Genomic DNA, 26,717 nt, shown 5'->3' with positions numbered 1-26,717 from the left:
CTATTTTCAAAATTTTGTTTTTGGAAAGATAAAGAAAAAATAATTTTCTTGTATTTTTTAAATCAAAAACATGTTTGGTTAGTTAAAATTAAAAAGATAGTTTTTTGAAAAAAAATAGAAAATACAAAAATATGTTGTTACTAGGATTTGAACTTTAATGCTAAAATATTAAATGAGACAGATTCATTAAATTAAATGCGTATTTTCATTGACTTTTGAAAATTAAAAACTGAAAATAGTCTTTTACATGTTTTTAGTTTCCTTCACAAATTTAGTTTTGAGAACAATTTTTTTTTCTGTTTATTTTGGGTTGCCAAACAAGTTTTTTAGTCTAAAAAATAGAAAATTATTTTTGAAAACAAAAAATAAAAGGAAAAAATAGTTACCAAATATACCCTAATTGTTTTTTTTTTCCTTGTCCCATAAATTTTTTTCTAGAATGGTTCACCAATAAATGTCCTAAGGGCATTTTTTTTAACATTTCCTTTGTTAAATTACCAATTATTTCAAAAGTTTAGTTGTTAAGAAATACTAAATTTAATAATTAATTTAACGATAATTCTAACATGGAAAATTATTCTCATTTTGAGAAACTCTTTGTCGAGGGTAAGAAATTGTTTTTGGTCTTAAGATACACAACAACCCATTGGGATATTCTTTCTCTCTCTCCCTCTCTACAAATGTGATCTAGCTAGCGGAACCAAAAAGCTATTCCAAATTTCAAAGTAACATACAAGCATTCCCATCTGGTAATGCAGAAAAAAAGAAAAAGAAAAAGTATTTTGCATGCTAAGTTAATTTATCTAGTTTGCATTATATTTTAACGCCTTGTTCGTTTTGTTAGAAAACTTTTTGTAAAGATAGTTTTTCACATTTTTCAGTGTTTGGTAGCACAAAAAAAACTGGTCAACGGAAAATTATCTTTAGTGAATGGAAAATCGTAATAAAAACAAGGCTTGTTTTCTATAGGTTGTTTTCCAAAATTTTTTTTTAGAAAACAATCTCTCTCACGGTATGCTCTCTTACTCTTTCTCTCTTCCTTTTTTTTTTTTTTTTTTTTTTTCCCTTTCCTCACACCCTCACTGTCACTAACTCTGGTCTCCTCTCTTCTATAGATCTCTCTCTCTCTCTCCATGTTTCTCTTCCCCTTTATGACATAGTTCTCTAATTAGATTTTTTTTCTCTCATTGCTCAGTAATTATTTCATTCCTCTCTATCAACTTGCAAAGGAGAACAAATTTGCAGCGGTAATTATTTCATTCCTCTCTACCAAAATCCCAATACTTTACTTTGAATTTCAAACTTGATTTTATTTTTCTAAGAAATTTTTGGTTTGATGGATTCTAGGTAGTTCTTTTTTGCACATAAAAGTGCTAAAAGAATATAAAAAACAAAAAAGAAGGAGAAAGAATGAATGAAGTAAAAGACAAAAATTTTAAACATAGTGCCGGCTCTAAATTGCTTTTACATAGGATAATCTTTATGGTAAATTAATAATATTGTTATATAATGAATGATAATTGTTTAGGGGAAATGTATTTGTTGGTAAATACATTATGTAGATACTATGCAGTGATAATATACTAGGTAGATACATTAAATAAATACATAATTTTGAGTAATATTAAAGCCTTGTGGTTGACCATAGTAGACAATTAGTGTACCAGCAAAAAGAATAGACAATTAAAAGTTATTGTTATTTGTACTTATTAAAGAGGTGAAACTACACTATTGGTCCTTGAAGTTTACCCTGTGTGCGCAATTGGTTCTTCAAATTTGAAGCGAGCACAGTTAGTCCCTTAAGTTTTAAAATTGAGTTGTATTGGTCATTTTACTAACTGCTGTTAACGGTGTTACTTACCTGGCTAACAGAATAATGACTTGACATTTTTTTTAATGATGTGGCATGTTTTTAATTAAAAATTAAAAAAATTAGTTTCCACGTGAGATGAAATTGAAAAATCATAATGAATTTTTTGGGGACCTTTGGATGCTTGATGACCTAGTTACACATCATCAACAACGACGTCAGCTTTTGTATTAGAATTTGTTCACTGATCTCCTTTGCTTTTGGCCTCATAGTCGCAACATCCAAACCCGGGGCTTTTATAGCATCAACCATTTCCAACTCTATCTCTTTCTTCCTTTGCACAATTTTCTCCTTCAGCTTAGGGTCCAAATCCTGACCCGCAGTCACCCCAGAACTTTCAATTTCATCCTCCAGTGCCTTGTTTTTTTCTTTCATATAGGGCCGATTCATGATTTCGACAAACTTTTTATTGACTTGCCGCTTTAATCTAGCATACTTTTTTTTATTTGCAGAATCAATCTTGATTTTTAATAATTCCATCAACATGTCGAGTCTAGACTTCAAGGTTTCATAATTAGGAGCTGCAGAGGCGCCCTGGGCAAACTCATCCTTAAGTTTTTCAATCTTGTCCTTTAGAGCTGGAGGCATGAGTTGTGCCAAATATTCAAATATGATTTTTCAATTTCATCTATCATGCAAACTATTTTATTTAATTTTTAATTAAAAATATGTCACATCATTAAAAAAATGTCAAGTCATTATTCCGTTAGCCATGTAATTAACACCGTTAACAGCAGTTAGTAAAATGACCAATACAACTCAGTTTTAAAACTTAAGGGACCAATTGCGCACACAGGGTAAACTTCAGGAACCAATAGTGTAGTTTCGCCTATTAAAGATGTACTCCCATGTCAATTTTATGTATATAGACAAATGGTTAATATATATGTATGTATGTATGTACGTATGGACGTTACCGTCCATATATATGAGCAAGATGAGTGGTAGAGATCATGAAAATTTGATAATTAATTTTGATTGTATCTATTGTCAAAATTTTAGTATGAAAACTAAATTCATTCTTGGTTTTTTATTTATTTTATTTATATTGATTACATTAGTTGGTTTACATAATACACATATTTTAAATTACACAAGAAATTTAAAAAATAAAAATTTGCATACCAAACACCAGAAAACATTCTCAAGCTCATTTTCAAGGTCGTTATCAAATACTGAAAAATGATACAGTTTTCTAGAAAATGCTCTTTGGAAAATGAACTATTTTTCAAAAAACGTTTATGCTAAAACAAACAGAGCGTAATAATACAACCTACATCCCAAACTCTATTTTATAACGCATCATATTGAAATAATTTAAGAAAAATTCAAATTTTATAATGTGGCCATGCTCCACTCACCCAAAACAAAAAACACAAAACCAGACACATTATTAAAAAAAATTAAAAAAAGAAATTAAACATACTATATATAGTAAGATCTAGATATAGTTGTTACTATTGAAGGTTGTATTTTACATTTTGGCTCCCGAATAAGAATGCTCTAAAATTGCTTCTCTATACGAGGAAAAAGCTGTTCTCGGCTGGGTTTAGAACATGTCTGTCCTCCTCTCCATACCGTAGCATAGTAGTTACCCTCCTTGTTCAAGGAAGAAGGTGAGTCCCCTCTAGGGACAACGTCGCTAGGAGGGCTAGGGGTTTTTCTTCGTGGGGTGTGGGATACAGTGAGTGAGGATTGGTATGGAGGAACTAACAAAGGACTGGAAGAAATTGTCATTATCTAGTAAGGAGGATAACAAGCTTGATTTGTCAAAGAATAAGAAAGCTCAGACGTACACTTTAGCAGCAAAAATTTTTACGCGCCGCTTGGTGAACATTGAGGTGGTGGCAAAAACATTTGGGCCTCTCTGGCGTACGAGAAGGAAGTTTGAAGTCAGCAATGCCGGGGATAATATACTACTTTTTGCGTTCGAATCTGATGAGGATATTGAAAAGGTCCTTATGGGAGAACCTTGGGCTTTCGACAGACATTTTGTGGTTTTCCAGCGGTATGATATGTCTACTCCGATTGAGAACCTTTCATTTAATAGAGTATCGTTTTGGATTCAGATTCATAATCTGCCATACTCTTTACTGTCAAGTGAGGTGGCTAGCAGTTTAGGTGAGGCATTAGGTGTGGTCACGATGCCAAAAGACCAAACTGAAATGAGAGGTGGAAATTTCCTAAGAGTGAGAGTTGCCATTGATGTCTCTGAACCACTCTGTAGGGGTCGTCGGGTTAAATTTGATGAGAATGAGAAAGGATGGGTGTCGTTTATGTATGAAAGGCCACCTAATCTATGTTATTGGTGTGGCCACCTCACACATGATGATAAGGACTGTAGTTTATGGTTGAGGAGTCGAGGATCCTTATCACCAAGCGACCAACAATTTGGCCCGTGGCTTTGAGCTAGTCAATATAACCCAATGAAAAAGACTGTGGTGGAAGTCCAAGGGTATGAAAAAGAAAGTGCAGCACTGAAGCAAAAGGTTGGAGGGAATACTAGGGTGATGGACAAGGAAAAGGTGTCACAGACGATGAGGATAACGACAGGGAATGTTGCTGACGACGTTTCAGGCAAAGCAGTTACAGGCAAGGCCGTGACAGCAGGGGGAAATCAATCTCTAGCGAATTTTACAGAAACATTAAAGGCAATTGATGAGGCCATCCACGGAAATCTTGGACCCCAATACCAAAACGGAAGTCAACCTGATGTAAATAAGGCCAATGATGGAAAGGTGATGGATATGGAATTTGTGGAAAGTAAGGTAGCTGTAACAGATCATCAATACGCGGATATAAGGGATATCCCACGTTTTCAGCAACGTATGGAACAGGGGGATTCTATGCAATCAAGGTTTAATATTTGGTTGGGTGGAAATTGATAGAGCAAATAAGTGCAGGAAGAGTGAGACCAAAAGGAAAACGTCAGGTATTGAATCGGGTTTAACTAGGCTCATGCAGGAGGAAAGGGCTCGGCCCAAAGGAACATGGACTAGAATTAGTAGACCAGTAATGGAAAGGAGGAAACACTAGAGCAGAAAGAGGGGCTCAAAAGGAAAAAAAAAAATACTCAGAAAACAGAGGAAGGTATGATGCAGGAAAAAGAAAAAAGGTTTAGAATGGAGCAGGAAACTAAAGAGTTCAGCTTGCTACTGGCTTCGGAATTTGGATCGACGGAGGTTGCTGGGCAGCCCCGCCAGGTCCAATGAATCTCTTAAGTTGGAATTGTTGGAGGCTTGGGAACCTCCGGACAGTTAATGCCTTGAAAGAGGTAATAAAAAGAGAAAATCCCAAAGTAGTCTTCCTTATGGAGACAAAGTCGATCATGGAATGGATGATTATGGTCCAAGATAAATGTGAGTTCAAGAATGGATTTTTTGTGTCTAGCAATGGTGCAAGTGGAGGTCTGGCGCTACTATGGAAGAAGGAGATTCGTTTAGATATCCAAACTTACTCACAAACACACATTGATGCACTTGTGGAGGGTGAAACAGATTTAGGTTGGTGGCATTTTACTAGATTTTATGGCAATCCGGATACATCGAAGCGGTCAGAATCTTGGACAAAGTAGAAACAGGTGAGCCACACGTCTTCCCTACCATTGCTTGTTATTAGGGATTTCAATGAGCTAACAGGGATGTCTAAGAAGGAAGGTGGTAGCTCTAGACCACGGCAACAAATGATGAAGTTTGTGGAGACAATTGACTATTGCAGATTGAAGGATATTGGATTTATAGATCCACGTTTTACACTTTTACGTGGCTGTACCAGAGAAGGGATGGGACTCAAATACGTGGAAGGCTTGATCGAGCTTTGGCCACGATTGAATTGACAAACCGGTTTCCAATGGCTAAATTGTATCGCCTTACCTCCTCGGCATCAGACCATTCGTCATTGCTACTTAGATTCACCAATAAAGCAAGGAATAAAAGAACGAGAATGATGTTTAGATTCGAATCAATGTGGCTAAAGGACCCGAGGTGGGACGCAGTGGTGTTGGAGGCATGGAAAGAGGGGCTGACCTCTACTTCGGATTACCCATTAGTATCATGCTTAGAAAAATGTAGAGTGAGGCTTGAGGCATGGAATAATACCGAATTTGGGCATGTTGGAAAGAAAATAGCTGCACTTCAAGAACACTTGGAATGGTTGGAACTACAACCAGCATCTCCAAGTAATATCCAGGATATGAAGAACACAAGGATGGAGCTGAATGGGTGGCATGAGAAAGAGGATGCTATGTGGTATCAAAGATCAAGGATTAATTGGTACCAAGACGGGGATAGAGATACTCAATTTTTCCATGCAAAAGCATCTGCTAGACATAAGAAAAATCAGATCGAGGGGCTGCTAGACTTAAATGGATGCTGACAAGATGATGAAGACCGAATGGGAGGGATGGTGGTGGACTACTATAAAGAACTATTCACAACTAGTCAGCCAAATGAATTCAGTGAGTTGTTGTAAGCTCTTCAGCCAAAGGTGACACCAGCCATGAACCAGAAGCTTGCAATGGACTTTATGGCAAATGAAGTAAGGATGGCGCTAGAACAAATGCACCCTTTCAAGGCTCCAAGACTGGATGGTATGCCTCTTTTATTTTATCAGCATTTTTGGTCGAATATTGGTGAAGTAGTCACAAAAACCATTCTTGATTTTCTTAATATTGGGTTAGCACCCCCTAAATTTAATGAAACCCATATAGTCCTCATTCCAAAAATTAAAGAGCCAAAGTGTGTGACTGATTATAGGTCTATTAGTCTTTGTAATGTGGTATTTAGAATTGCATCCAAAGTAATAGCTAATAGGTTAAAGAAAATACTAACATCCATTATTAGTGACACCCAAAGTGCATTTGTGCATGGAAGGTTGATCACGGATAATGTATTGGTAGCATTTGAGTCCATGGATCATATTCATCATAAAAAGGGAGGCAAGAAAGGGTAAATGACTCTTAAATTAGATATGAGTAAGGCATATGATAGAGTAGAATGAGTTTGTCTTGAAAAGATTATGACTAAATTGGGGTTTGCAGAAAAATGGAGGAATCTTATAATGAGATGTGTTTCATCAGTGTCCTACTTTGTAAAAATAAATGGAAATATAATTCCTACAAGGGGTCTACTACAAGGAGACCCCTTATCACCTTACTTATTTCTCTTATATGCAGAAGCTTTATCAGCCCTAATTAAGAAAGCAATGGACAATGGAGAGATGGAGGGCTTAAGTATTTGCAAAAATGGACCCAAAATCTCCCACCTGTTCTTTGCAGGCGACAGCATTATTTTTTGCAAGGCCACACTTGAAGAGTGCAACACTTTATTAAAACATCCTTGTAGTCAATGAGAAGGCATCTAGGTAGCAATTGAATAGAACCAAAACATCATTTTTTATTAGTAGTAACACTCCGGAAGAAGTGAAGGAAGAAATCAAAGCAAGGCCACACTTGAAGAGTGCAACACTTTATAAAAAAAATCCTTGTAGTCTATGAGAAGGCATCTGGGCAGCAATTGAATAGAACCAAAACATCATTTTTTTTTTAGTAGTAACACTCCAGAAGAAGTGAAGGAAGAAATCAAAAATAGATTTGAGGCCCAAGTCATTAGGCAACATGAGAAGTACTTGGGATTACCATCTCTTGTGAGAAGAAATAAACAGAATTCTTTCAAGAAAATTAAAGAAAGGCTTGGTAAGAAATTGGCAGGTTGGAAGGAGAAACTCTTGTCAAAAGCAGGAATAGAAGTGTTGATTAAGGCTATAGCTCAAGCTATACCTACGTACACTATGAATTGTTTTAAAATACCCGACTCTCTATGTGATAAATTGACTAGTCTGATTCGTAACTTTTGGTGGGGTTAGAAACAAATGAGAGGAAGATGGCTTGGATTAGTTAGGACAAACTATGTGAACCCAAGGCAGCCGATGGAATGGGTTTTTGCCAACTAAAACAATTTAATCTTGCACTACTTGCCAAACAAGGATGGAGGCTTCAAACAATGCAGAATTCCTTATTATATAGGCTGTTTAAAGCGCGATATTTCCCTCCTACAGATTTTATACATGCTTCACTTGGTACAAATCCATCTTATGTGTGGAGGAGTATTATGGCAGCTCAATAGTTGGTGAAGCAGGGGAGTCGGTGGAGTGTAGGTAAGGGGACATCCATTTGGGTATGGGGAGACAAATGGCTGCCATCTACATCAACATACCAAGTAGTATCTCCAAGACTGTTCTTGAGTGCAGAAACAAAGGTGTGTGAATTGATTGCCCAGGATTTGACCCAATGGAAACCAGAGGTGATTGATGCATTGTTCCTTCCACACGGGGCAGAGTGTATTAAAAGCATACCATTGAGTATACAACCACCCGAGGATAGACTTATATGGGCAGGAAGTGCAAACGGATCATTTAGTGTCCCTAGCGCATACAAGTTGGCTATGAATCTCTCTCGGCCTGCCAATTATGGCTCAAGCTCAGATGATAGCCAAACTAAAAAATTCTGGAAGTTACTGTGGCAAATACAAGCACCACATAAGGTTCAGCATTTCATATGGAGGGCATGCCACGACATTTTACCGACAAGGAAGAATCTGGTACAAAGACAGGTGCTACAAGATGACTGCTGCAGTGAGTGCCATGAAGAACCCGAGACATCAGACCACCTATTTTGGAGCTGCCTGAAAGCGAGGGAGGTATGGAGCTGCACTAAGATTCATTTTAGTATAGACCCAAAGAATATTCATTCTTGCTTTGATTTAATGTAGCATTATGGGAGGAACCTATGATGAGTCAGAGGTGGCTTTGATTGCAACAATTGCATGGGCAATATGGGGTAACAGAAATGAGGTGCGTAATGGGGGTAAGAAGAAATCGGGATGTGAATTGGTGCAGTGGACTTCTCGCTACCTCAAGGAGTATTATGCAACACTTGAGCGACCAGCCACAGATCTAGAGGTTCAAGTAATGAGGTGGTCACCTCCACCGCCGGACAGATATAAAATTAATGTGGTTGGAGCGGTCTTCAAGGCCCAGAAAGCAGCAGGAGTAGGTGTCTTAATTCGGGACTGCCGTGGTCAGGTAATAGCAGCGTTGAGCAAGAAGATTAATGCACCTTTGAGGCCCGTGGAATTTGAAGCAAAGGCTGTCGAAGCAGGAGTTCAGTTCGTAAGAGAAATTGGTATCCAGGATTTTATCATTGAAGGGGATTCCTTGACAGTTTTTAACGCCCTTTGTGGTAACACCTCACCTCCCTCTTCAGTGGCAACTGTGGTATCAGGGATTAAGGTCCTGAGTGGCTACTCAAGCAGGGTGAATTTTCACGTCCATAGACAATGTAATAGACCAGCGCATCTGTTAGCAAAATATGCGGTTGGTATTGTTGATTTTGTAGCTTGGTTGGAAGAGAACTCTTGCTTTATTGAGCAATATCTTCACCATGATGTATCGTGTTTGAATTGATTTGATTAATGAAGTTTACAAATTTCCTATCAAAAAAGAAAAAAAAAAAAAAGAATGCTTTAAAATTGTAAATTTAGATATGCACCATACAATTACCACATTATGTGAGATGTAAAAATTGATTGCGTAAAGGTTCATGTTAATGGATGCTTTTAGAATAATTGTTAATAAAGTATAATATGAAAGTTTTGACATCATTTTAATGAGAAATATAAAAAACTGTCAACAACATTTATTTTTTTATCATCCTCCTAATAAAATATTTTTAAAAATAGCTCATAATATTCTTAGGGCATGGTTAACATTTCCCTTCCGTAAATTATTTTTAACCTTTTAAACTCTTTTACTTATAAAATTTTCAGCCTATTTTACATTACCACTTTTTTAAAACACACACCAATTTAGATATTTTACAATCTAATCTATCTAATAATATTATTTATTCTTTTATTATTATTATTATTATTATTTATTAATATCTCTATTTCATTTATATATCATTCTCTCTTTCATCTGAACCGTATCTCTCAAATATAAATTCCAAAAGTATTTCTCTCAATCCCCCCTCAACTATCTTCTTCTCTCAAACACTTACACACGGCTGTAGATCCAGCAGGAAATTGGCAGCAGCAGTAGCAGCAGATCGGTGGTAGCAGATTGGCAGCAGCAGCTCTGTTGGGTTTTTCACGTGGGCTTTCAATTGGGTTTCGTTTTGATTTTGGTTTGGGATACTTTTCCGGTAGGTTTGAATTGATTTTGAGTTGGGTTTCTTAGTGGATTTAGGCTGTTTTTGAGTTGGGTTTTCCTGTGAGTTTTGATTGGTTTTGAGTTGGGTTTTCTGGTGGGTTTGGCTTGATTTTGGATTTGCTTGATTATGAGTTGATTTTTCTAATTGCTTATGTTGATGATACAAGTCAAGTTCCACAAAATAATATGATGGTCCAAATGTAGCCATCAAAGATAAGATCTCCATTTCCTTTACATGTGTGCACACCATGATGAATGCTTCTTCACTGTTCTATGGCATAATACGTGGAACCAATGAACCATGTTCCCATGTTTATAGTTGAGACTAACTAGTATTTAATAATACATGATGAGTCTAAGACCTCTAGCTTTTGTCTTGTTTCCTTTTTGTTTTGTTCCCTGTGGCTTTCTTCCTCCCTACTCAAATGAAGTGTTAAAAAGAAGAGTTTGGTGTCAGGTTGAGGGACCTTGTAGTTTTATATTTTTCCTAGAAGTGTGGAAGTTTCGTGGGGACTGAACAAAAGGTTTGCACATATTGCCCTCGTGTTCTTGCTCTGTGGTCCCTTAGCAAAAGGTTTGTACTGGGTCTGATTAGCTGGCTGATGGGAAACTTCCCTTTTTGTTTCTCCTTTTCTTAGCACTTTGTTTTCCCCTTCTGTTTCTCCTTTTTATTTTTATTTTATCACTACTAATAATTGATGTGCCTATAGATAGCAAGAAAAGTAATTTTAGGGTCCATTTAGTCAAGCGTTTTGGGAGCCTAAAAACGAGTTTTGAAAACTCAAAATTCCATTTTGTAACAACAATCTCTCATGGTTTTTTAACCAACGCTATTTTAAACCCAAAACACTATTTTGCAACAACTTACACAAATACACCCTTAATACAAGATTTCTAGATGGCCTATGTCAATGTGCATTTTGCACAATAAGCTTATTATTATTCTATCTTAGTTACAGTAATTAGGTGTTGCTCCTTATGTTCCGTTCTTAATATTCAGTTATGTAATAGTATTTAACTAAAAATACACTTCCATTTCATGAGAAAAAAATCACAAACCTGAATTTTAAGAAGGGAATTCTAAGGAATAATACTTAAGTATTGTATGTAAGTTTTGCTTTATGCACTATCTATGAAATCGAGGCATATTATATATGAATAATGTTATAGCCACAAATTATTTTATAGTACTTTTATATATTGTTGATATAGTCAATTCTTACTAGTTTTCATTTGAGCCCATCATTAATGTCACCAACAAAAACGCTTAACACTCATTACACCCACAAACGTGCGTTTATGGGTGAAATAATTTTTTCATCACATGTCTAGATATTTTTGTGATCGGAAAATATAGTAATCTTAAATTATAATAGATGTAAATTTGTAATCTTTACCAAAAAAAAAAAAGAGCCTCTGAGCACGCATATAATTTATAATGGATGTAAATTTTTAATCTTTACCAAAAAGAATTAAGAGGCTAGTGATTAATTAATCAATAGAATTTTTTTTCCTAACAAGGGTCTTAAATTTAAGTATGAATTTCAAATTTGTGTGCTTTCTGTAACAGGAAGTCTCAAACAATAGGACAATTAAATAAAGATGAATTGAGTATAATAGTAAAAACAGAAATAGTTTAAAATATATTTTTAAAAAAACCAATATATGGACCAAAAATGCAATTGTAATTAAAAGTTAAAGTAAAATTTCAAGTTCCATTACAATCTCTCACAACATATTTGGTTGACAAACTACAATCATTGTTACAAATTCATAGGGAGTTTGGATTGTGCACCTATACTTGCAATTTAGAATCTTGACATTGAAATTGATAGATGGTAAATTCTCTTTAGAATCATGTATATCCCTTGAGACCTCAACTACTTCAGGTACTTTGTTTTACCCACATGACTCCTGGCATCAAAACTCAAAATGAAAAACTAAGGTCATCACCATAAAATTTATTGCATCTAATTTGACAATAAGATCTGAGAAGCTAATCACTCACTCACCAAATACAATTATTCCTACCAATCATAACCATTTGAGCCAAATATCAAAATTAAAAATCATTTACATGGAGATGGAGAAATCAAGAATGAAACAAAATTCCTACAGAATGCAAATATAGAAAGAGAAGCGGGGACAAACCAACTGTTAAGAACAGAAGTGCAAGAGCGTGTCAACAAAGGATTAAGACTTGAAGAGACGCCCAAAGAACCAAAAGAGAAGACCATGGTGCTTGATTAAACTCAGGTTCCACTAACAACATTTACAACTTAGCTGCCAAGTGCCAATACTCACAACTTTCAACAAACACCTGCTGCCCACCAAATTGATACCAAGTGAAGGTCTAAGGCCTTGACACAGCAACATTGAAAAGTAATATAGGTCATTTATAGTATATGTTTCAACAGTTTGTACTAATTTAAAAATATGCCAAAGGGAGTACAACAAACATCTATCAGACAAAATAAAGACCTTACACGAAACCTAAGTCCAAAAAATATATATAGAATAAAAAATAAAGAAGCTTGCTCTGCAAATTCTCTCTCTTCCTCTATTAGATAGGAAATGGCCAAAAAAGCTTGATAGGTTATTCTTCCATATTTTGAGCTTTTGCACCACCTTGTCTTGCCATCTTGGTTTAGTCTCTTGAGTTGGATTGGCTACCTCTTTGCTAGTTGTCATAACTATAATACTATCTCATCTCATGACTTTGATAGGGAGAACCCTCAAAGATAACAATATAGCAGTAGTCTTCATATGCACTTTTTGACTTTGATAGCCCATGAACATATTGCAACTTCTTCAAATTCTTACACTGAAATGAAACACCAATCCATTTGCCTTTCTTAGACTTTGAAGCTTCCATTAGGACCATGATTTGCCTGAGAATAGGAAAAATTTTCATCTGTTTCAACGTTGTTGCAGACTCTGTTTCCTAGCATTTCTCTCCTTCCAAAAGCACTACATAAAGACAACATTCTATTAGACATCTTCTCAAATATAATTATGATCAATAAAAAAATGTTTTCTTCTCCTTCCAAAGGCAGTAATGGAGAGGTACACCCCTATAAGAAATTGGACGATTAATAAAATCTCTTATTTTCCGTTTACTTAGTTGTGCCCCCACTTAGTGAATTATTGTTTAAATCATTACCGGAGAAAAGAAGAAGCAACTATTAGACAATATTGAACAAAAATAAAAATGCTATATTTTTCATCTCAATGATTCAACATACAACATTGTTCATTTTGCACAGATGATAAGTCCTTGACCCTAATTGCACAAAGATTAAACTCACATTGAATAAAGTTAAGTAAGACCGACATTCTTTTTTTGCTAAATAATCAAGTGAGATTGGCCCTTACACACACTTCAATCATTGAATTTTTTATTCCATTTTAAAGAACAAACCACTTGAAAGATAAATATTCACACAAAAAATAGGCAAGGAAAGGAGGAAGTTAGTAAATTGTTGATTTTTTTGTATAATTGGTCTTCTCTATTGTTGGTTTTTTTGTGTAAGTTATTCTATCATACTAATGATCTCACACATTTCAAGTCACAATGAGAGTAAATAAATTTGACAGAAAGTCTTAAACCCATTAATCTTTCTAAGCTTCACACTGAAGTTTGAAGGGCATCAAAATCCTATAAAAGATATATATATATATAACCACGTCACTTCAAAAACATATAAAGAGCAACATAATTGACAATTCAAATATCACAAATAAATTAGAAGAAGAAAAACGTATATTAAGTAATGAAGCACACTTGCAGCCCATGCCTCAATTCCAATATGGCAAAACAGAAGCCAAATTCTCAGCCTCAATGCTTAAATCAAGGAGCTAATTTACCACAGATAAAGCTTGACAAATTGGCTCCTAATATCACGCTCGACTTTGTTCTTTGCAATTACCTTAGGAATATATTATGCATTTACTTTATAACTTTTCCTTGAACAAATATATATATAACCGTGTCACTTCAAAAACATACGAGCAACATAATTGGCAATTCAAATATCTCAAATAAATTAGAAGAAGAAAAATGTATATTAAGTAATGAAGCACACTTACAACCCATGCCTCAATTCCAATATGGCAAAAACAAAAGCCAAATTCTCAGCCTCAATGCTTAAATCAAGGAGCTAATTTACCACAGATAAAATATGAGAAATTGCCTCCTAATATCACGCCCGACTTTGTTCTTTGCAATTACCTTATGAATATATTATGCATTTACTTTATAACTTTTCCTTGAACAAATTACTTTCTATACATGATGTAAATAGAATTTCTCATAAACATAACTCAAGCCTAAGTCACTGACCATGATTCCAATAATATCAAAAGCATGTAAAATTTTCAAATTAATCATACCCTTTCTAGCATAAACAATGGTGTTTTGGTATTGCATGAACATGGCAGTGATCACTTGGACTTCTTCTTTCTAGAGCCGCTAGGTACTGATTCATCAGATGGAGACAATGACGCCAAAGCTGATTCGTCATATCAGCACAATTGATTCTTGTTGCAAAAATCATTGAATATTTCTTCAAAGTTTAGCAAAATACATTAAATGTTTCTTCAAAGTTTTAAGTAAAAATTTATTTAAAATTGATAGTGAGTAAGAAAAACCTAAACAATGAGAGATGTAGATAAGGGATTCACCATCATCATCTACTTACCGTTTTAATGGTGACCTAACCAAATCATGTTTGAGAGTGTACCCAACCATTATACCTGATAATGTTCATCATTGTTGTTTCTTCATCATCAATTTGAGCCCTTAAAACACATAGCATCAATTCAAAAGTAGAAAAAAAAATTAAGACAAACAATTTAGAATGGCAGAAAATAATACATGGTTGACCCTCTAAAGATCTATAGCCCAAGAAGCACGGACACTCCAAAATCCTTATTCTTAAAATAAAGATAAAATACACCTAAATATATTAATTGATTTAATTACTATATTCCTACTGTATCATATCTTAATTTCTTTTAAGAATCAACATATCACCGTGTGGTCCATGTCCATATTTCTTAGTCTATAGTTGACCCCAAAATCTTGGGACTAATGCTTGGTTGATGTTGTTTTAGTATGACAAACGATTTGTGTGCACTCAGTGTGTCCATAATTACATCAAAGTATTAGTTTCTGCTTTACATATAACATAAAAATACCAACACATAAATGAACAAATCAACGTAGAATTTGATTATTAATATGAAACAAAAATTCACTTCAAAGTTAAAACTTAAATAAGGCCAAGATTAGATAAAAGTGGACATATATGTAAATACCTTGCATTTCTAGGGAAATTTTTTTTTCCTGTAGTTAATATCAGTAGAGGAACAACTCTATGCCTAAAATCAAAATTCAATTAGCATTTAGTTAAACTCAGAATTTGAAGGAAAAAACAAAAATAGATTTTATTTACCACAAATTGGCCTATGTATTTGCATTGTTTAGCTCCTGAAATATGAAAGAGTAAATTAGAGTGGTAATTATTAGTAAGATAAGAAACGGTCAAAAATATTAGAACCTAAAAGAGAAGCAATTAGATTGGCATAGATTGAGATAACCATCCTGCCTTCTTTTTGCTTTTGCCTAAAAAGGAGGAGGGGAAGGATGGAGAAGCAAAATTGAGTGTGCGCTTCAAATTATAAAAGTCAACTTATTTTTATTACTATTCATAAGTCTCACTACACTTTTTGATACTATTCATGAGTCTCACTTTTTGATACTATTCATAAGTCTTACTATACTATTTCAGTTAACTTTTATATTTATTTACAGTACTTTCAATAACAAAATTTCAATTTCAGCAAAATAAATGAATCCTAAACAAACCTGAATCTAGTTCTTTTACTATAACAAACGTGGGGTTAATGGATGGTTAAAGATTTGGGATTTTATTTTACATTTTTATCCTCATTAGTTTAAAACCTATTAGTGAGTAGAATGTGGGATATTTTGGGTATAAAAAATAAGAATCCAAACAGAAAATATATACATTTTTTTCTCTACGTATCTATACTACTATTTAAAGGGCTTCCCCTATTTGGATTCCTCATTTTTTAGTTCAAAAATGCCCCTACAACCTTATATTTAAGTACAGACAAAACTAAAGGACAATCTTGTAAAAATGCAACTTTAACTCCCACTAAAATATTGCCTAAAAAATAAGACCACTTTCCTTGTAATTATTAAATTTCTTTATCCACTTATAAATTAGATTTTCAAAATAAAAATTATATATATATATATAATCTCTATACTACTATTTAAAGAGCTTCCCTGTTTAAATTCCTCATTTTTTAGTTCAAAAATACCCCTACAGCCTTATGTTTAAGTACAGATAAAATCAAAAGACAATCCTGTAAAAATACAACTTTAACTCCCACTTAAACATTATCCAAAAAATAAGACCTCTCCTAGTAATTTTTAAATTTCTTTATTCACTTATAAATAAGATTTTCAAAATAAAAATTATATATATATATATATATATATATATATATATATATATATAATCTACAAAATAGGACTACTAACAAAAAAAAAGTGAAAAAATAAAAACTCTCCACAGCCCCTACTTTCTCCTAAAAAAACCATACCACCTTCTAAAAAAACCCAATACGGTTTTCTATTAAAAAAACACCTATCTTAAGTTCGGTAAAAAATAATAAAACTAAACTACCCCATTTTCTTTGAAAAAATCCCACCCACAGTTTCTTATTAAAATAAACTAGCCTCACTCTTTTTTTTTAGATTCATATTATTATTTTTCACTTATTTTAATTTGAAATTTACACTTATTTTTCCACAAAAATAGCAAATTTAAAACTACTAATATGGCCAAAAAAATAAAACTACGTCTAAAAAATAGCACAAAATAAGATTGAAACATATTCACTTTTTTTTCTTTTTTGGTGTGATATGCGGCAATTTTTTAAATTTCAATAGTGAAAAAAAGTACACATATTTCATTGTTATTTTGTGCTATTTTTTAGAGCTAACTTTTTTTTTGGCCATATTAGTAGTTTTAAATCTGCTATTTTTGTGGAAAAATTAGTATGAATTTCATAATAGAGTAAGTGAAAAATAATAATACTAATTCAAAAGAAAAAAAGAAGTCTCATAGACACTAAAAGCAATAGCTACGTTATAAATTTTTTTGAGTTTAAAAATAAATATAAAATGATAGCATTAATAAGTCTTTTTTTTTAAATCGTTGAATGATTTAAAAAATGCGTAACTATATATATATATAGAGAGAGAGAGAGAGAGAGAGAGAGAGAGAGAGAGAGAGAGAGAGAGAGAGAGAGGCTAACCACCATGAGTGGAGTTAACCCTTTAAACCCAAGGGTGTGGGCCTTGCTTGCGAGGTGCTGTACAATATGCAATTCCATCAACCAGGACAAACCATAACAAGTAACAACTACATCCTGTGGCACTAAACCTTTAGGAATTCCACACAAATTCAACCGCTTTAACGACCCACTTGGTAAAAAGCATGCATGACTATCCTCAACAATATATAAAATGTTTTGCTGTTGTGTCAGAAAGTCTAAACTAATTGGGATACAAAATTACAAGACCTTTATCTTAGGAAATCCCATATCCTTAAAAAAAAAATTGGGATAGTTTTACTTTACAGATGTCAACTGCTACCTTCATCAATACGGGGAAAAAAAGTTAAATGAGAAACGAGAAAACAAAAATGAAAGGCTTTCATCTTTAAAATCAAAAGTTTTCAAAATGCTAATTATGACTTCTTCCTCTGTTTCTGTTCATGTGAAGACTTTTTCTTTTTCCTCCGTTTCTGTACCTGTGAAGACTCTGAAGAGGTTTATTTACCCGTGAAAGACCCTAAGGAGGACAGCTTGAGCGGATCCTCTAGTAAAGATTTTCTAATTTGCTTCAACAATTCCAATTCCTTTAATGAATGTTCTTTCATTTAAATTTTTTAAATACCTGGATGCAACGTGTCATTATGAACATCCAATAAGAGAAATCTAGAAAAAAAAAAGATTCCACAATAGTCATCAAGCGAAACGGCAAGGTTCGTCTCTCTTGCCACATTGCGGCCTCTAAAAGGAAGATTCGTCTCTCGAAATTTGTACCTCAATTCTTTCATAGCCTGTTTCACAATCTCAGCATGTTGTACCTCATTTCTTTCATAGCCTATTTCACAATCTCATCATGTTGCAAGGCATAAAGATCACTCCCAATATAAAATGTAATAATTTCTCATCAATACACACACATACACACACATATATATAAAATGTAGCAAGAAATAAGCAGCTTTTTCAAAATGTTATGGAGCTCTGACTACTAATAGTAAAAACAAAGAGATTAAATTGGGTCAGGAGCTGGCGTAAAAGGGGTGCTTTACGCCAGCCAATCCTGACCTGACACGTCAGCAAATAATTAAAAAAACATTTTTTCTCTCCCTCTCTCCTCTTCCCATCTCCCTCACTTTCCAGAAACATTGAAGGCTTGAAACAACGATGAAGGAGCCACAACCTCTCTTCTTCATATCTTCCTCTCTTCTGCAAAATCCTCGGAAAGCCTGCAAATTTTATAAAAAAATCTCAGCAGTTTCAACTAGCAATTTTACTTCAAGAAAGATAGAAGACATACAAACAAGAAATCACAGAAGGAAAAAATAGAAGACATAACCATGAGTGAAGCCTCAAGCAAATGGGTCCTCCATAGAACCTGATCCATGGGTGACATGGTTCCAAGCTTTACACCCTTGTTCTGGATCTTAACAATGCTCATAAGGCTTGATAGTAGAATCACAGACATGGTACCAGCTATAGTTTTCACAGTGGCAGGACCTTTCCCAATCTTCAGCTGATCCAAACTCTTTATCACAAGCTCTCTCAAAGGCCCAATCTTGACCAATAGAAGAAATGCCAAAACACCCTCAGCAAACAAAACCAAGAACAACAACTGAATCATTTCTCTCCTTCAACAAAGAAGCCTTGATTTTTCTTTCTCTCCAATGCCAATTAATATTCACAAAAATTTATAAAAACCCACTTCACTAAAACAAGTTTTAAGCTTTAAAAAATGAGGTTTTTTCCAATCCATAGATCCACAGACCCATCCATTAGCAAAAAGCAAGAAACTTTCTTGCAGAGACCCATTTGCTCTTTCTGATTGGAACAAGAAAAACACACACCAGAACCATATCAGCAGTAAACAAATGCAAAAGCCTTAATTTTCCTAAAATGGGTTGAGGAAATAAAGGAAACCCACTTCAAAAAACCTGGTTTTATCTCAAAACAATGAGGGTTTAACGCCACAGATCCGTGCATTTAGTCATATGTAGATAGAAAGAAAGAAAGAGCGAGAGACCCATTTGTTCTTTTAATGGCTTTTTTGTGAAAATTGATTTGGTAATTTTGGCTTGGGGAGTAACGGGGTTGTAAATATGCCAATTGGTTTTTTCTCATTTGCTTTTTTTAGGCCAAAAGGTATTAAAGGGGCCAAATGAAAAGAATGTAGAAATTACTGGGTTGATTTTTTTTTTGGGTGGATCTGAGTTTGTGGCATGGGTTTCTCACTGTATTTTTTTGTGAGTTCCATTGATGGTTAGTTTGGGTGCGTGAACAGCTCCTTTGCTGGGATTTTTTAATAAAATTTGCAGGCTTTCAGAGGATTTTGCAGAAGAGAGGGAAATATGAAGAAAAGAGAGGCAGTGGCTCCTTCAACGTTGTTTCATGCCTTCAATATTTCTGGAAAAGTAAGGGAGATGGAAAGAGGAGAGGGAGAGGAAAAATATTTTTTTATTATTGGCTGATGTGTCAGGTCAGGATTAGCTGGCGTAAAACACCCCTTTTACGCCAGCTCCTGACCCAATTTAATCTCAAAAAGAAAACCCATGAAAGTTGCACCAAATAACAAGCCTTCAAAAACCTTTGGGGGCAGTTTATAGTCTCTAGATTTACGTCAACATATATCACACCAAAACTGAAGTGTAAGAACATTTGTATACAAAATGTTGATGACCCTAAAATGACATTTAAATTTGGGGCGTTTGTCGTAACTCTCAAGCCTTTTTTTTTTTTGATCGTTCATTACCAAAGCTAAGAATCTATGAAGACAAATTTACTTGTGATAACACCATTTTTCCATGGACAGAGAAGATAATTCAACAGCGTCCCACTCTATCCCATGTACACCAAAAACTAAACCCTCATCTTGCTTGGTCAGCATATGTTGAAGTGCATGACCAAATTCATAGAACACAGTCACGACCTGACAAAAGTTCATTAATGAATCTGACAACAAATATATTTAAAACTTCAAAACCCCAACAATCCAAAAATTTCCATTATTTTTACAATCTTAGAAATTATAAATTATTGTACCACAACTAAAAGCTAGGATAATTAGGTTTACCAACCTCCTCAAATGTAAGTAGGGATGGTATATTCCCCATTGGTGGCATTGGTGGTATTAGATTGTACACTAGGTGGGCAATTGGCAACCTAACAAAGCATCCATCACGTCACATAACATACTTCAATCAAAAACCACTACCGTCCAAGCACCATTCTCTTTTTGGAGTGGTCGAGCATATGGATCCACATAGAAGTATGCTATAAGATTACATGAAGAATCATAAACACGGTAGAATTCAACTTGAGTGTGCCAAATCTAAAATTAACAGCCATATATTAATGGAATATGATAGTAAATAGAGCACAACACGATGCAATAACCTTTTTTTTAAGTATGAGGTCACTAAAATAATATACTGGAGCAACATCCTTAGCTAGCATAATATCTATTCCAAACACATAATACCATGTCAGAGTTTTTAAAAAGACATAATGAAATGGAATGGATAGATAATAAAAGAATAGAAAGGAATAGAATAAAATAGTGAGTTTTCTCTAGTGTGGCAACATTTAAAGTACTACACATTCAAGTACATAATTTTTTTTTTTTAATTTTTTTTTATATAAGTACATAATACATACATTAGACAGCAGTCCATAACCTGGTGTCTAATGGTAAGGGTTGGAAAAATTCGCACGTGAATAGGCTTACTTGTTTTGGGTAATCAGAAATGTTTCTTCATTGGCTGAACATCTAATGATGGGGTAGCCAAAGTAATTCTTTATAAATGATTATGAAAAAATCTTCTAAAGTATTACATTGTGCTGCTTGTCCTTGCCTGTATTCTCCAAGATTGATCCACCATTGTCTCAATCTTCCTATAAGTCTTGCAACAAACTTGGTAAAGATCTGTGCGCTTGGAGGGTCAGGGTTTTGATTTGGTCTTTTATGTCTGGGGGAAGGGTTTGGTTCTTGAAGAATTAAAGTTCTGAGAAATGATGATATCGGGTTTGGACCATTGGCTGCTCTGAACATCTGATGATGGGGTAACCAAAAATCTTCTGGTAAAATCTTAGGATGGAGGATTGTTGTTGCTGCTCCTGTATCGAACAAAGCTATCACTGGAGAAACATTCTTGATTATCCAGAAAAGTAAACCCATTCACATTAGAATATTTTCAACCCTTACCATCAAACACCAAGTCCTTGGATCCCCCCTCACAGGCAGAGACCTCCTCATAGGATTTGACCTCCTTCACCAAATACCCAGCCTCAGATGGTCTTCAAAAGGCCTCTTGCATAAACAACACCTTCTCACATGGACCCAGGTACCACATTTGTTCTCAATAAACCCTTTTGACTCCTTGAAAGCCCAGATTATCAATGAATGTTGTGCAGCCACCCACTCAGAATTCCTTCTCAAAAACCCAAATCCTCTGTGGAAAAACCCAGCCTTTTTCATAACCCTTCCCTTCAAAAAGAATGAAGATGTTAACCCTACAAAAGCTAGTCATAGAGGTATGAATCCAGAACACTTGTCCCTAGCTAAGCAGGAGTTAGCTACCCTTCTCTCAGAAAACCTCATTGAATCCACAACTTCTCCATGGGCACGTGAAGCCTTCTATGTTAACAAGCATGCAGAACAAGTTCGAGGAAAGCTTAGATTGGTAATTAACTATCAAGATCTTAATCATTTCCTTGCTGATGACAAGTTTCCACTGCCAAACAAAAGTGCTCTTTTCCAGCATCTTTCCAATGCAAAAGTGTTTTCAAAGTTTGATCTCAAAGCAGGATTTTGGCAACTTGGAATCCATCCAGAAGAAAGATACAAGACAGCATTTTGCATTCCAGACCACCATTATCAATGGACAGTAATGCCTTTCGGCCTAAAAAATGTTCCATCCCAATTCCAAAAGGCAATGGTAACACTTTTCCAACCACTGTTGTCAAATGCACTGATTTATGTAGATGATATCCTCTTATTCTCAAAAGATGCAGAATCTCATGAAAAATTGCTTACTGAATTCTACAATTTAATGAAAGCTCAAGGGATAATGCTTTCAGAAAAGAAAATGGTCATAGGAGTATCCTCTATTGATTTCTTGGGAGTAAACATTTCAGATGGAAAGTACACTCTGCAGCCTCACATAGCAGTCTCTTTCAATGAATTTTCAGATACACTCACCAGCACCAAACAGATCCAGCAGTTTCTTGGAATTGTTAACTACATGTCAGATTTCATCCCAAAAATTTTCAAACACAGAGATTGTTTGTCCAAGTTGTTGAAAAAATCTCCTCCAGCATGAAATTCAATTCATACAGAAGCAGTTCAACAGTTGAAAAAATTAGCAGAAAAACTTCCCCCTTTGCAGATCCTAGGAACAAGAAAAAGAATTCTATAGACAAATGCAAGTGATGAGTATTGGGCAGCAGCTCTCTTTGAAGAAATTGATGGAAAAAGAAATATTTGTGGATACAAAAGTGGTGCATTCAAGCCTTCAGAACTCCATTATCATTCTACTTTCAAAAAAATTCTGGCAGTTAAACATGGTATTGAAAAGTTCCAGTTTCACCTCCTTAGTCACAATTTTCTTGTAGAAATGGATGTCTTCCTTCCTAAAAATGCTCTAGTTCAAAATAAAAACGTTCCCCCATCTCTAGTTACTCAGATGGTCAAATTGATTTTCACAATGGTCATTTCAAGTCAAACACATCAAAGGTACAGATAACCTTATCACTGACTACCTTTCCAGAAAGCCTCCAGTCCTCCATACCACAATAATTCCACCACCCTTATGTGTATACCCAATAACAGATCCATCCTCATCCTCATCCTCAGGCCCTTCTTCATCCTCTGACCCTTCTACCTCATCCTCTAATGATATCATAAACATGATAGAAACCCTTCCCCCAGACATAAAAGATCAAATAAAAACCCTGACCCTCCAAACCAGATCCAAAAGAATCATTCGAATCCTACATGATTATCTCAAATAACACCAAAGCCATTTCTTTGCCATTTTCCCAGATATTGAGCAACCATGGAAAACCCCATTTGCATTTTGGATAACATATTGGAATGTTGCGCATTACCTTTACATGTGGTACTTACTCAATGAGTACCACTTGTGCATTCATTTTGAACCACGATTCTACTCATACACTTTCTTTGATGAAAATAAATATTTTTACAAATTTTGACATGAAATTTTGAAAAATGATGCTCATAATGGTCAATGGTTCAAGTATCACAAAACAGCTCACCCCCGTTTTGGTCACAAAATTACTTCAGCATGTCTAGTAGCTAAGCTGAACTCCAAAAATAATGTTCAAGCAGAAGTAATTGTCCACCCTCCAGAAGTACATTGGGTAACAAACACTGATGGTACTATTCACAGACACACGGACGTATCTTGGATATCCTATCACTATTCACTCACAATGGCAAAATCCCTCAATCAAGGAATCCTTCCAGACATTGTGCCAGCAGACCCAGATGTTTGCCGACAGCAATGACCCCATCAACACCATTGGAAAATGCCTAGTCCTTTGACTTTGATGATCCTTATTACCATAACCATGATCCAGATGCAGATATTGATGAAGAATAGTTCCAAGGAAGAGATGATAAAAGATAGATATGTACAAAAAATATATGGAAAAAAAAATTGCAGGACCCACTTTTGGACCCACTTTTGTCTTAGCTTTCCTTTCTTCATTGTCGACCCACCTTCTTCAAGACTTCAACTATTTTCATGCATAATGCTTCGTCCTTTTCCTCAAATCCATAATTCCCATTGTCAATAAAGAATTCTGCAAAAGAATAATTCCTGCCCATTCAGAAAACAACTGGCACTGCATCATCACAAATCTTCGACAACTGTAAAAAACGAAGTCAAAATTCACATTTCTTCATTGTAAATTATTTTGTCATTTTGTAAAATATTTGCCTATGAATAGGTCGTTTGTATCCTTAGTTCGGTAGAGGTTTTAGAAAATAGAGTAGCTTAAGAGTTTAAGAGAGTCAGCCAGTTTGTGTAATATTTTGCAGTTCATGTCTTCCAGTCCTATAAAAAACTTGTTCAATATAATAATATCCATCAGTTTGTTGTACCTTGTTCTATGCTTTATTCCATATTTTGTAGTTATTTTCTATAGTGTTTTAACAATATATGCCATTAATAAACTTCTATGATCTTCTTATTATCCAGTCAGCGTGTTCGTCTTGTAACCATTCTCCGTCCTTATTATCATTCACCATTTTTACTTTCCCGTAGCTTCCTACTTCATGTTTTAAGTTTGATTTTTGTATTTTAGTTGTCCTTTGTTGACTACCTTAGTTCTTCGTCCCTTTCTTCCTTTGTATTTTCTTTGATTTTCGTGATTTCTCTAAGCAAGTAACAAGAAATCAAATTTTGGAAACATTTAAAATATACTTAATCAAATACATATAATACTTAAAAGTTTGCAAATTTTAGAACACCATATCCAACATAAATCTAACCCAAAATATATTTTTTATACATACACCAACACTGACAGAGTCTTAGCCACCTGAGATCAACTATAGATCCCAATCAACTATTTAGGTCAACCATATGCATCTAATAAAGGGCACCATAAATTTTTCAACTAAAGAGAGAATTTCAAAGAAATGGTTGGTAAACATAATATATATATCATAATCCCCATTGAACTTGAAACAAAAGCAAACAGCGAAATCTAAGATATACATGACAACTTTTACTTACAATTTGGCAAATAGAAATTGGGTAGTAGTCTAATTTCAAACCAGCATAAAATTAAAAATGTAAATGCATGAGTCCTTGAAAATTCTATCAAAACATTGGAGGTGGTCAGAACCTGTGTGGGTGAGAGAGGAGAGTAGGTTTATTTTGGGGAAAGAAAATTACCCAAAGAGAAAATACCAAAAGTGAAGCAGGTCACAAACTCTAGATATAATTATTATACAAATAATAAACTCAAATCATATGTATAGCGTATTACTGTATTTCTTTTTCTCATGTGCAACGACTTGATAATTATGTTGCTCATAACCTAGCTAATCATAGTAAATAGGAGAAAATGGGCAATTAGCCATAATGGCTAAAGAATATAGTTAGTAGGTTTCGATGCGAAAGTAAACGGAATACTAACATCTCGACTCTTAGAGAGTCAATTTTAAGGCTATAAATCGACACTTAGATAGTCGATTTCCATGGGTTGTTCAGATCTGATGTGGCGATTTTTCACGTGAAAATCGAGTTTGTAAGAGTCGATTTATATATCGACTCTTAAATACTTGGTTTCCACGTGACGTTTACGACACGTGGAAGCTAGTTGAGCCACCTAGAAACCGAGTCTTTGAGACTTGATTTCTAATAGGGGTTTTTCAAATTTAAGCCAAGTCTAGCCTCTTGCCCAGACCTCTCGCGCCTCTCTCCACTCTCTGTCACTCACCCTCACTCTCGCCCAGACCTCTCGCGCCTCTCTCCACTCTCTGTCGCTCACCCTCTCACGCTCTCGCCCTCTCCACCCTTTCACTCTTGCCCAGACCTCTCTCCACTCTCTGTCAGACACCCTCTCATGCTCGCTCCTCTCTCACTCGCCCCCTGAGTTGTCACTCACTCACTCACTCAGTCTCCACTCTCAAGCACCCTCTCCACTCTCCACTCTCACTCAGTTCTCAGGTATGTTTTTCTTAATTGTGTGATTTTTTCATGTGGGTTTGTGGTTTTTGTTCAAAAATTATAATTGATTTGATTGTTTCGTGTGGTACTCTGTTTCGAAAATTATGATTGATTTTATTTAGTGTCACGTTTGATAGAGAAAGGTTTGATGATAGGCATGTAAATAAGTTGTGTTTGTTTATTGAAGAGAAAATAAAAGATGCTTCTTTGATTGGTTTAATAAAGAGGTTGTTTGAGTGATCCGGAGGTGGAATGGTGCGACAGCTCCAGTTGCCGCCGTCAAAGTATCCTTGATACTATGTGTCCCACGAATCACTAAGATAAAACATTTCATGTTGTGGTCCACTAGAATTGTAAACGCTGGCTTTAAAATCTGCAGAAGAAAAGAAAACAGAGAAAATTCAGGTCACAGTCTATAAGCAACATAAATTGTGCTTCAAAATTAAGTATGCCCCAGCCAATAGCTGTTGATCTTCCATGTAAGAAATACTTATCAACCCCAAAAATCACCCTATGTATACCATTGTAAAGTGTTGATGACACAGGAAATAAATAGCTGTTAACTATGC

At 34.9% G+C, this 26,717-nt stretch overlaps 3 protein-coding genes across 3 annotated transcripts; all 3 read left to right on the top strand.

The window, feature by feature from the left end:
* Positions 1-3,570: 3,570 nt before the first annotated feature.
* LOC142616484 (uncharacterized protein At4g02000-like) lies at positions 3,571-4,278 on the top strand. Its single transcript, XM_075789332.1, has one exon. The coding sequence runs from the start codon at positions 3,571-3,573 to the stop codon at positions 4,276-4,278; it is 708 nt and encodes a 235-aa protein (XP_075645447.1).
* Positions 4,279-4,992: 714 nt separating this feature from the next.
* Positions 4,993-6,244, top strand: LOC142616483 (uncharacterized). The gene is made up of 2 exons (XM_075789331.1): positions 4,993-5,073; positions 5,588-6,244. The coding sequence occupies exons 1-2, from the start codon at positions 4,993-4,995 to the stop codon at positions 6,242-6,244; spliced, it is 738 nt and encodes a 245-aa protein (XP_075645446.1).
* Positions 6,245-8,641: 2,397 nt separating this feature from the next.
* LOC142616482 (uncharacterized) lies at positions 8,642-9,331 on the top strand. The gene has a single exon (XM_075789330.1). It carries the CDS (start codon positions 8,642-8,644, stop codon positions 9,329-9,331), a length of 690 nt encoding a protein of 229 aa, XP_075645445.1.
* Positions 9,332-26,717: the final 17,386 nt, after the last annotated feature.

The sequence above is a fragment of the Castanea sativa genome, chromosome 11 (genome assembly GCF_040712315.1).
Source record: "Castanea sativa cultivar Marrone di Chiusa Pesio chromosome 11, ASM4071231v1".
Classification (NCBI taxonomy): domain Eukaryota; kingdom Viridiplantae; phylum Streptophyta; class Magnoliopsida; order Fagales; family Fagaceae; genus Castanea; species Castanea sativa.
The sequence above is the reverse complement of the archived record's forward strand: the minus strand, read 5'-3'. Positions and strand labels throughout refer to the sequence as shown.

Coding starts and splice junctions, on each gene's coding strand:
- LOC142616484 (XM_075789332.1), top strand. CDS start 3,571: ATGGAGGAACTAACAAAGGACTGGAAGAAATTGTCATTATCTAGTAAG.
- LOC142616483 (XM_075789331.1), top strand. CDS start 4,993: ATGGAGCAGGAAACTAAAGAGTTCAGCTTGCTACTGGCTTCGGAATTT. Junction 5,074..5,587: donor TTGCTGGGCAGCCCCGCCAG/GTCCAATGAATC, acceptor TGACTATTGCAG/ATTGAAGGATATTGGATTTA.
- LOC142616482 (XM_075789330.1), top strand. CDS start 8,642: ATGGGAGGAACCTATGATGAGTCAGAGGTGGCTTTGATTGCAACAATT.